The sequence below is a fragment of the Portunus trituberculatus genome, chromosome 14, assembly GCF_017591435.1.
Source record: "Portunus trituberculatus isolate SZX2019 chromosome 14, ASM1759143v1, whole genome shotgun sequence".
Lineage (NCBI taxonomy): Eukaryota > Metazoa > Arthropoda > Malacostraca > Decapoda > Portunidae > Portunus > Portunus trituberculatus.
In genome coordinates this window covers 4,013,523-4,026,079 of record NC_059268.1, presented here as the reverse complement: position 1 = coordinate 4,026,079, position 12,557 = coordinate 4,013,523, and the positions used below count along the sequence as shown (strand labels likewise).

The 12,557-nt window shown below is 37.8% G+C and overlaps 1 protein-coding gene across 1 annotated transcript in view; it reads left to right on the top strand.

Moving 5' to 3' along the window:
* Positions 1 to 12,557, top strand: part of LOC123503532 (ATP-dependent RNA helicase DHX8-like) — a 258,222-nt gene that overhangs the window by 238,341 nt on the left and 7,324 nt on the right. The window contains exon 12 of the mRNA XM_045253371.1: positions 2,578 to 2,757. Within this exon, the coding sequence (XP_045109306.1) occupies positions 2,578 to 2,757 (180 nt within the window). The remainder of the gene's footprint in view (positions 1 to 2,577; positions 2,758 to 12,557) is intronic.

The following is a 12,557-nucleotide window of genomic DNA, read 5'->3' as shown; positions in this document are numbered from 1 at the left end:
GGGGAGGCATGCAGTTAGCAAGATCAGTAGAACAGTTACCATGAAAATAGCGATGAAATATAGAAAGGGATGCAACATTTCGGCGGTGAGAAAGAGACTAAAGACAGTTAGTCAGAGGAGGGGAGTTGATGAGACGAAGAGCTTTCGATTCCACCCTATCAAGCAAAGCTGTGTGACTGGAACCCCCCCAAACATGCGAAGAGTACTCCATACAGGGACGGATACATGAGCAGGTCATTGTACACATAGATGCTACATCCAGCTTTTGATTAAAAATGAGGTTAGAGAAAATTGGAGGGAATAGAAAAGGGGTTACTATCAGTTGCCTCAGACACTTGTGTTTCATTAAAGAAAATATTAAATTTAAGTTGGAGAGGCATTTTACAGATTGAAAATTTAATCTAAGGCTGTAAATGTTGTAGAGTTAATGAAGAAAAGTTGAGGGAGGATGTCAAGATCCTTAGGGTCAACATTAGAAAAAGCAGTCTCACCTGAGGACAATTATGGTCCCCCTCTCCAGATGGGAACTCTGAGGCTGGTGCAGGAGTCACCATATCTAGTTTAGAATTTTGAATGAAATGTGTGTGTAATTAGGTGCAATAGTTTTGTGTGAAGGAAGAAAGTTGTATTAAGAGGACAGACTGTGACAGCATCATTGTGTTGTGAGGAAAAAAGGGAAATGCTCAGTGAACTGGTTTATTGATGTGTTAAAAGGATCCCCTGATCCATTGTTTTAGACCTCATTGGGAATACAGTCATAATTTTCATAGGTGTTTACTTTTTGTTCAAGTAGGTAAGAAGTCTGTTCATTGTTGGCTAGAGGGCCTTTACCTTTGCCTTAAGTTTAATACTTTAGTGGAATGCCAGTGGATCTAGTTTTGTATTTTCATCTTTCAGACTTAAGACCAGGTTAGAGTTTTCTCATTGGTTCTGTGTGGTTTAGTTAGTTCATTCTTGGTCTTTCAACCTGTCTGATTTGGCTTCAGTCTCCAATCAGTGTTTGTAGGTTTTTTTTTAAGGATGAAGGATTCACCAAATATAAGGAATTAGTTACCAGATGAGAATTATGATTGACTGGCTTTACTGAATTATTGTTGTTACTACATATACTAATTACCCATATGTAATTACAAATGCCTATACAGTGGTATTTCGACATATGAATTTAATTTGTTCCGTGACGATCGTCATATATCAAATACATTTTTCCCATAGAAATTAATGAAAATAGAATTAATTCATTCTTGTGATATGAATTTATCCCGCCCCCCCCCCAAAAAAAAACATGCTTTAAATACCAACCAAATATAGATTTGATATAAGATAAATATAATGTTTATTGTATGCATGATATTAATGTACTAAATTGCTCAAAATAACAACTTAACCCACAAAACTGGGGACACATCAATAGACATTCATCACGCAAGACTCGGGACACGTCAATAGACATTTAGGCTTTTTGCAGCTATGTTTTGGCTATTTTCTTCCTGTTTTCTTTGGTTTGAGCTGTCAACACTCATCAGGAGTAAACATATGCTCTATGTCAGTGTGTCACCAACGATGAATGGTAGGAGCAACAGTGATTTCACTGTGTCTGATTCCGCCACCTCTCCCGCGCCTTACTTCTATAACCTGGGTCTCTTGCCATGTTGTGGGGAGACAACTTTTGAATGAGAATGGTATCAGAACAGGTGACGGGAGAGAGAGAGAGAGAGAGAGAGAGAGAGAGAGGATACAAAGGGCCCGTTTTCTCTCGCTCTAGCCAAAGTCGCTGAACCCAATTGGACACAAGGCCATGATGATACTACCTTATTCAACCTTTGATATTTTGGTAACCATGACATCTACAGACCTCTGGCATGGTTGGCCAGCAGGGCTGGTGGTTCCCGGTGCACACGCACACGGAGGTGACGTGGAACTTCTATAGGCACGATCTCTATATATAGAGGTGCTGATTGATTTTCTGTGCTGAGTGTGTGGAATAATGGCATATAGGCATATGTAATTACATATGGGTAAGTATATTCACAAAAAAACTTTTTACTTAAAAAACTATTATTAGCACTACTGAAAACTTTAAATATGAGATCAATCTGTACATGTTTTCAAATACAATACAATTATTACGTAAAAATATTGTTAAAACTAAAGGTGACCAAAAGGATTTTATTGACAAAATACAGCCAGGTTGCCACAAGGCACAGTATAAAGTGGAAAACTGAAAACCATAACATATGGATGTGCCACTCTAAAATTTAGTATCTGATACATCACTAGGATATAAATACATGTACATACAGGTGATAACTATCCTAATTTACTGATTATGAATGAATAAGATTTCTGTACACACACTTTGAAGAAATTATTGATGAAGAAAGAGTTTACTATTTTGTTATCTCTTTAGTTTCCACACATTTTGACTTCCTTATTGTGATTAGTTTGGGAGGGAAAGTTAATTACTCACCATCCAAAGCATGTCTAAATATTTTGTTTACATATTTTTGTGAAGGTAGATTATCTAATATCACTATTGTAAGGTCACTAATGGAATTCCATTTCTTTTCTTTTAAGACACAAGTTGGATGTAGTAACTTGTGGCAAGAATGTTGCTCGGGCACAGAAGACTATCTGCTCAGGATTCTTCAGAAATGCTGCCAAGAAGGACCCACAGGAAGGTTACCGGACTCTGGTTGATTCACAGGTGGTTTATATTCACCCATCATCAGCTCTTTTCAATCGGCAGCCTGAATGGTAATAATGTTTGTTTTATTTTGTGCTTTCACATTTTCTATTTGTATTGCAGAAATTTACTGCCATATTTGATGGCTCATAAGATGCACCTTTTTCTCCAAAAAAAAAAGTCTCAGGAAATTACCCTGTATCCTATGAGGCCAAGGTTCAGTATCGAGACAGTAGTTGATGGTAACAGAGGCTCAAAAATCAAACCCTAGACATCTTTGCAGATGTAAACAGTGATGATAGGTACTACACCACAAAACAACTCTTTCTTTCAAGGTACCAATATATTAGATCATACTTACTGGTAATTCACATAGAATGACACTGGTCAGGAAGAATTTGTCTAAGTAAACATGCACCTTGCATTATATAACCAGTCCAGTCCAGTAGTTGGCGTGGGATTGAAAGCCTTTGTATTGGCTCCCAACAATAACACTGAACCAAAACAAACACGGTTGATATTGGTGATCTTGATCTTGACACAGGCTAGCTTCACTTTGTTCTTTAGTGTGATGCTGTTACTCCTTGAGGTAAGACACACTTTCATACAATTGAAACTGCACCTATCTTTTAAGATTTTTACCTTGCATACATGTAAAAAAATAATTATGATAAAAAAAAAATTATGGTTATTAACTCTGTAGTCTCTGACTCTCTCACAGGCACTGCCAACACCATATGCCAGGTATATGTTTATATCTCACAAGTCACAGCAGGATTGGTGTAGCTTACTAGCAAAGATCAAAGTTTTTAAATGCAAAATATTGGGACTACTTATGTATTCTCATGCACAAAATCTTGTGAAATTTCATATTTTACATATCTTACTATGAGTAACACAAATTATTTGATAAAGCAATAATTTATCTCTTCACTTTTTTCATTTTGTCATTCTTGCAACCACGACATGATAATAAGAAATTAAGATAAAAACATCTCAGCAACTAAATTCATCTTTGCAACTGGTTTCTTTTTCCTATGTACCATTTAGCAGGTCTTATTATGTAGTCCTTATTTTCATTCACATTCATTTTTGTGTCATTTTCATAGAGAGAGAGAGAGAGAGAGAGAGAGAGAGGACACACACATATAACATGCTTCAAAATATTGGCCTTGCATTCCACTACCTAGATGAAGGAATGATGAAGATATTACGCACCTTAATAAGACCCCAGTTAGAATATGCAGCTTGCGTCTGGTCACCGCATATGAAGAAAAATGTGAAGAAGGTGGAAAAGGTACAGAGGCTGGCAACAAGGATGGTACCAGGACTCAGGGAGTTAGACTATGAGGAAAGACTGAGGAAACTGGGGCTGACCACATTAGAAGAGAGAACAAGAGGAGACATGATAACTATATATAAATTGGTGAACAAGATTGACATATTGGACAGAGAATTGATAAAGGTGACCACAAGTAATTATCTCCGAGGACATGGAAAAAAACTAATAAAAGACATCTGTCTAAATGACGTGAGAAAATACAGTTTCCCACATTGTAGTATTGGTAAGTGGAATAAACTGAGCAGTGATGTCGTTGACGCAGTGTATCAATCAGATGAAAGAGAGATATGGCAGGAGTGGACAGGGAGACAGGACACAGAGAGCTTAGCTCGGGCCCTGTAATACACAAATAGGTAAATACACACATGCGCGCGTCTGCGCTCAAGGAGAGCGGACGTGCCCCTTGCTCAGTGTCGACTACCAAACACTCCACACGCTAAACAATGTGCTTGTAGTGAAAACCATCACCTGTCCAAAGGGCAACCAGAGCGAGTGAACGAGTGTACAGAGTGAACGTAGCCTGGTGGCGTGTACATAAGTGTGTGTGTACATAAGAGTGTGAACAGAGGTGCTGGAACCTATGCACTGCAAATAACAGCGCAGGATTAATGACTTGGAAACAAACAAAGGCCAGCTCACAAACAGCCGCCAACGCACCCCACCACACACCCACAAGCTCCCAGGCCTGGCCACCAGCGCACCCCACCACACACCCACACGCTCCCAGGAAGAGTGAAAATGGATAAACCTGTAAGAAATAAGTTACCAAATTCAAAATATGCCAATGAGGCCCAGGGAGCAAAACAAAAGTAGCCATTCAAAATATAAGTCCATCATCAACAGGGGCAACAATGCAAGGTAGACTGGTAATGTTAGAGAAGAAATTTGAGGAGTTGGTGAAGGAGTTAAAAGTTCAAAGGAGTGAGGATGAGTAAGATAGAGAATTCTGCAAGGTTTTGAAGGAAAGAGTCAGGAGATTGGAGGAAAATTAAAAACGATTGGTGGATGAGAATGCACACTTGAGAGAGGAGGTTGAAAAATACAAGAGACGGTTGGAGGAGAAAATGGAGAAAGTTGTAAAGGAGAAAGATGATTTTAAGGAAATGATCAGTGAGCAAAGTGAGAAGTTTAAAAGAGAGTGGGAACTGAAGTAAACACAATGGACTGAGTCGAGGGAAGCTGAGATGGTTGGATTACAAGAAATTATTAAAGATCAGTTGAATGAAGACAAAAAAGAAAGGACTAAAGAATTGGTTAATGTTATGAAGAACAAGGAAACATTGATAAGAGAAATAGTAGAAAAGAAAAAGAGTGTGATAATATTTGGGATGAAAGAACAAAATATAACATATAAGCCTAAGAGAATTAAAGAAGAATTGAAATTTTCATCATCTAAATGATGATGAAAAAAAAGATCTACAAGAAGAAATGGAAGAGATTCATAGACTGGGTCCGTATAAGTAGGGAGTAAGGAGACTGATTAAAGTAGTACTGAAGTCACAACAAACTGTGGAGGACATTTTATATAGAACATCAAAATTAAGAGAGGTAGAAGGTTGTAAAGAGGTGTAATTAAGAAAAAATAGAAATGAGGAAGAGGGGAGAAGATATAATGAATTGTTGGAAGAGGCGAGAAGGAAAAATGATGAACGGTCTGAAGAGGAAAAGGAAAAGTTTTTTTTGGAGAGTTGTAGGAGAGTTAGAAAATGATATGTGGAAAGAAGGAATGCAGAGGAACCTCTAGAGGGAGCAGTAGGTGGACCATAATGTATACTAATATAGATGGGATACTGTCAAGTAGATTAGAATTGCAAGACTATGTAATGGTGGAGAAGCCTGGTATAGTGTTTGACTGAGACAAAATTACATGAAAAAACAAAGGTAAATTTGGATGATAAATATAATTTATGGAGAAAGGATAGAGAGGGCAAAGGTGGAAAAGGAGTTATGATTATGACGAAGGAGATAAATGTGGATAAGGTTTGGTATGGGAAGAACAATGCAGAAGTGATAAGCATAAGGTTAAAAAGTGATGGAAAATAATTAATAATCATGGTGACCTATGTACCTCCTAAAACAAATTTTTGGACATTAAAGGAATACGACAATATGATCAAGGATACTTTACAGAGTTTGGAAAGTGTATTAACTGGAAAAAGAAAGGTGATACTAGTAGGAGATTTTAATTGTAAGGAGGTGGATTGGGAAAATCTAGTAAGTGGTGTTGGAGAGGAAGCATGGGGAGAGAGATTCCTTAATCTAATGATGGAAAATATGATGGAACAGAGGGTGAAAGAAAATACTAGATATAGAGATGATGAACCAGCTAGACTGGATTTGGTGTTAACATGAGAAGTGTACCTATGTGGGGATATACAATATAAATGTCCATTGGGGAAGAGTGATCATGTGGTTATGGAAATGCAGATGGCAATAACACAGCGAAGGAGAGATGAGACATACAGGAGTGGTAGATTGAATTATAGAAAGATGGACACAGAAAATTTGAAAAATTATTTTAGAACATTAGATTGGGAGATGTTACAAATCAGAGAAGTACAAAAAAATACGAGATTTTTATGAAATATTATAAAGAAGGAGTTATGAAATTTGTACCAAAGTATAAACCGAGAGAGGAAGGAAGAAAGGATTGGTTTAATGCAACTTGTGTTAAGGCTAAAGAAAAGAGATGTGGCTTGGAAAAGATGGAAAAGAGCAGGAATATACTAAATAAGGAGAATTATAGAGTGGGAGAAATGAGTATGTGAGGGTAAGGAGGAGGAAGAAAGAAAATTTGAAAAAGATATTGTAGACAAGAGTAAGGAACATCCAAAATTGTTTTACAGGTTCATAAATGGTAAACTTAAAAGAGAGAGTCCATTGAAAGATTAAAAGGAGAGCAAGGGATAGTAGATGACCCTAAGAATATCATGGAATTGCTAAATAATAGGTTTCAACAAGTATTTACTAAAGAAACAATGTTTGTAAAGCCTCAGAATGTAGAAGGAAATGTGCACATGGATGACATTAAGATACCTAAAAAGGAGTTATATAAAATGTTGGAGGAACTTAAAGATGATAAAGCGATGGGACCAGATGAAGTTTCAGGAAAATTATTGAAGGAATGTAGAGAAGAATTGATAGATCCATTATATGATATTATAAGGTGCTCATTAGAAATGGGGGAAGTACCGGTGGAGTGGAAAAGAGCTGAAGTGGTGCCCATTTATAAGGGAGGCAGTAAGGAAGAGCCTCTTAACTATAGACCTGTGTCTTTAACAAGTGTGGTCAGTAAGATTTGTGAGAGGGTGATAAAGAAATATTGGATACGGTTCCTGGAGGATCATAAGTTATTATCGGATCATCAATTTGGCTTTAGGAAAGGGAGGTCATGTGTAATGGGAAATTAGAGATTTATGGAGGACTGAAGGGAAAATTGTTAAAATGGATGGAAAACTATTTGAGATGGAGGGAGATGAGAACGGTAATAAGGGATGCAAAGTCGGACTGGTTGGTGGTGGAGAGTGGAATCCCACAAGGTTCAGTGCTGGAATACTTTTCCTTGTCTATATAAATGATATGCCAGAGGGAGTAAACAGTTATATTGATTTGTTTGCGGATGATGCGAAATCGTGTAGGTGTGTGAAGAGTGAAGCAGATTGTGAAATTTTACAGGCAGATCTAGATAGGATTTGGGAGTGGAACAAAAGGTGGGAGATGGAATTTAATCTGAGCAAAAGTCATGTAATGGAGATGAGGAAGAGTGGAAGACGGCCAAGAGGGTTATATAAGATGGGTGAAGGAGTAGTGTTGAAAAAGGTGGAAAAGGAAAAGGATTTGGGAGTGATAATACAAGACCATGGGCAGTTTGGGGCTCATATTGACAAGATGTTTGGAGAAATATATAATTTGATTAGAAATATTGGATTGGCCTTTCATTATATGGATAAAGATATGATGAAGAAATTAATTAGTACTGTAATTAGACCAAGATTGGAATATGCTGGGGTGGTTTGGTCCCCTTATAAAAAGAAGCATATAAGGAAGTTGGAGAGATTGCAGAGAATGGCAACAAAATGGTTCCGGAATTGGCAGAAATGACCTATGAGGAGAGATTAAAAGAAATGAATTTGCTTACCTTGGAACAAAGAAGAGAAAGAGGAGATTTAATACAGGTTTATAAACTGTTGAGCAGTTTGGATGAAGTGGATAATGAGCAAATGATGTTGAGAGAGGAAAATTTAAATAGAACTACGAGATCGCATAGTAAAAAGATAGCCAAGGGAATATGCTTGAAGGATGTGAAGAAATATAGTTTCCCACAGAGATGTGTGGAGGTGTGGAATAGTTTGAGTGAGGAGGTGGTGTCAGCGAGGAGTGTGCATAGTTTTAAAGGAAAGTTGGATGTGTGTAGATATGGAGACAGGGCCACACGAGTATAATACCTAGGCCCTGTAAAAATTACAACTAGGTGAATACACACACACACACACACACACACACACACACACACACACACACACACACACGCTGAGAGAGGAAGGCTCGTCTCCGGCTGCGGATGGGAAGAAAGAAAATACCTATGGTATTACAGGGCCAGGGTAACTCTAAGTTAGTGTCCGTTAATGTCCTACTGTCTCTTAGTGTTGAAAGTGAGTGATATGGAGAGTGATCCCTGAGAGGGGAATGTGGACGGTGATCATTCTGGCCGTAATCAGCTGACAATAACAAAAATGGCGTCCAGGCAAACTAGAGACTTTGAAGGTTTTATTACTACGCCAAAAGGACTGCAGAAACTTGATATGGATGCAAGAATCCAGGCACTGGAAAGTAAGTTCCTAAACATTTTGTCAATAGAAGAAAAACTGGATAGAGTTCTAGCCGAGAATGATTAGTTAAAAAAAGAGATCTATTTGTTAACGCTAGCGAATGATGAGCTATTGAAGGAAAAAGTAGAGATGGAGAAAGAAAACCAACAACTAGGAAACAATGTGAAGAGATGAAGGCTAAACTCATGGAAATGGAGATAAAAATATCCGAAGGGGACTTGAGGAAAGAGGAATGTCTTAATCTAATTGATACCAGGATGAAAGAAGTGAACCATGAACATCAGGAAGTACAAAGGTCGTTTAGGGAGATAGTAAAAAAGCAGGAAAAGGAAAATAAAGGGATTACGCAGAGGAAATGGTAAAGGCACTAAAGGAAAATGAGTATGTGGTGAGAGATATTGCTGAAAAGAAAAATGTGTGATCATAATAGGATTGGGAGGAAACTAACAGGAACTGGCAGGACAGGAGGGATAAGGAAAATGACAAGATTAAGTCTTTACTGAACAAGATCTCTGTGGAAGAAGAGGACCTATATGCTGAGGTAGAAGAAAGTGTGAGATTGGGAGCTTTTGAGGAAGGCAAGAATAGACCATTATAATTGAAATTAAAGTCTCAGGTGGCAGCAGAGGCCTTGTTGAGGAGGGCTTGGAAACTTAAGGACTCTGAGGAAACCAAAAAAATTTACATAAGAAGAAATATGTCACAAGATGAGAGAATGAAAATGAAGGAGCTAGTATCTGAAGTGAAAGAGAGGAATGACGAAAGAACAGAGGAGGAAAAGATCAAGTTTTTTTTGGAGGATGAGAAATGGGAGGCTAAAAAAGTGGTGGATAAAACAGAAGGAATAGGCATTACATGGAAGAATGAGACTAGGAATAGAATAAAAGTGACTTACACGAACATAGATGGATTTCTGTCTAAGAGGCTAGAATGTATGGATTATCTAAGAAATAACGAACCGGACATAATATGTGTAGTGGAAACAAAGCTAAGGCCCAAAATAAAGCTAGACTGGTTTGTTGTAAAACACTACAAAGTATGGAGAAATGATAGAAAAATAAAGGTGGTGGTGGTATAATGGTTCTTACTAAGGAAGATCTGATAGTGAAGGTGAACTATAGTAAGAGAAATGAGGAAGTGATAAGTATGCTTATAACAGATGGCAAGAGGGACATTAATATTATAACAGTATACATACCACCCAGAACCAGTGCTTGGGAATATGAACAGTACCAAATGGTGATGAGAAATACTCTAGACAGAATGAAGCAAGAACTCAACAGAAAGGATAGAGTGATGATAGTTGGAGACTTTAATTGCAAAGAAATAGTGTGGGAAGACTACGAAGTGGTGAATGGTGGTGAGTGGGCAGAAGAATTGTTAAAGGTAGCAACAAATAACTTGATGGCACAGTGGGTGAGATCACCAACAAGGTGCAGGGGACAAGATGTTGCAGCAAGGTTGGATTTGGTATTTACCAGGGGAATCTCTCTAAAGAGGAAATTGAACATGAAAGTCCCTTGGGAAAAGCGATCATGATGTCCTAAGCTTTGAGCTGGATACAGAATTAAGCATGAATAAGATTGTGGAACAGGAGGAAAAATTAAATTATACTAGGGCAAATTATAACCATATAAGGGAGTTCTTTAATGAAATTGACTGGTCCGTGGTATACCAGGAAAGAGATATGCAATTGAAGTACGATAAATTTATGGATTTGTATAACTCTGCTGTGAAAAGTTTGTGCCATATTACAGAAAGAGGACTTTAAATAATAAACAGTGGTTTAATAGAAATTGTGAAGAAGCAAAAAAGAACAAAGAAAAGGCATGGAAGAAACTTAAGAAAAACAGTGATGTATTATCAAGGAAGGCTACAAAACAGCAAGGAATAGATATGTTGAAGTAAGGAGAACAGCACAGAAGGAATATGAACAGAGGGTGGTGGAAAACTGTGATAGTGACCCAAAATGTTTTACAAATTCATAAATGGAAAACTAAATAAAAGGGAGGCAATAGAAAAGGTAAAAATGGGAAGAAGTATATGAAGATGCTGGAGATATAGCTGAAATTTTGAACGACAACTTTTGCAAAGTGTTTACAAAGGAGGAGCATTTTATGGGAGGAAGGCCTACGGAAATAAAGCAAATGCAGGACATCATGGTTACTAAGGAAGATGTAAGGAAAATTATAAGCAATCTGGATATTAATAAATCAATGGGGCCTGATGGCATATCTGGGAGGTTGCTAAATGAATGTAAGGATCAATTGTTGAACCCCATATTTGATATTGTGGAAACCTCCATACGAACAGGATTAGTCCGAAAGAGTGGAAAAGAGCTGACATTGTGCCTATATATAAGAATGGTAGTAGAATGGAACCGCTAAATTATAGACCAGTATCGTTGACTAGTATATTGTGCAAGGTATGTGAAGAAGTAATTAAAGCTAAGTGTGAGTATCTAGAAAGTGAAAACATTCTGAGTGAAAGGCAGTTTGGTTTCAGAAAAGGAAGATCGTGTGTATCCAATTTATTATGTTTTTATTCAAGAGTGACTGACATACTACAACATAGAGAGGGATGGGTGGATGCTATCTACCTGGACTTGAGAAAGGCCTTTGATAAAGTACCACACAATAGACTGATGTGGAAACTAAAGATGACTGGAGGAGTAAATGATAAACTAGCAAAATGGATGGAAAATTACTTAATGGGAAGAGAAATGAGAACAGTGGTGAGAGGAAGGAAGTCCGAGTGGAAGAAGGTAACCAGTGGAGTTCCACAAGGGTCAGTGCTGGGTCCCATCATGTTTTTGATTTATGTTAATGATATGCCAGTAGGAATTGACAGTTATATGAACATGTTTGCGGACGATACTAAAATTATGAGGAGAGTAAAGAATGTGGAAGATTGTAACAAGTTACAGGAAGATCTTGATAAAATATATGAGTGGAGTAAAGAGTGGCAGATGGAATTTAATATAGACAAGACCCATGTTATGAAAATGGGAAGAAGTAGATACAGACCAAACTGGGATTACAGGCTGGGTGATGAGAAAATTAAAGAGACCAATGAGGAGAAAGACTTAGGAGTAACCGTGCAAAACACTTTGTCACCGGAGAAACACATTAACAAGATTTTTTGGAAAACATACAACATGCTTCAAAATATTGGCCTTGCATTCCACTACCTAGATGAAGGAATGATGAAGAAGATATTATGTACCTTAATAAGACCCCAGCTAGAATATGCAGCATGTGTCTGGTCACCGCATATGAAGAAAAATGTGAAGAAGGTAGAAAGGGTACAGAGGCTGGCAACAAGGATGGTACCAGGACTCAGGAGTTAGACTATGAGGAAAGACTGAGGAAGCTGGGGCTGACCACATTAGAAGAGAGAAGAACAAGAGGAGACATGATAACTATGTATAAATTGGTGAACAAGATTGACATACTGGATAGAGAGTCGATAAAGGTGACCACAAGTAATCATCTCCGAGGACATGGAAAAAGCTAATAAAGGACATCTGTCTAAATGACGTGAGAAAATACAATTTCCCGCATCGTAGCATTGATAAGTGGAATAAACTGAGCAGTCATGTCGTTGATGCGGTGTGTGTCAATCAGATGAAAGAGAGATATGACAGGAATGGACAAGGAGACAGGACACAGAGAGCTTAGCTCGGGCCCTGTAATACACA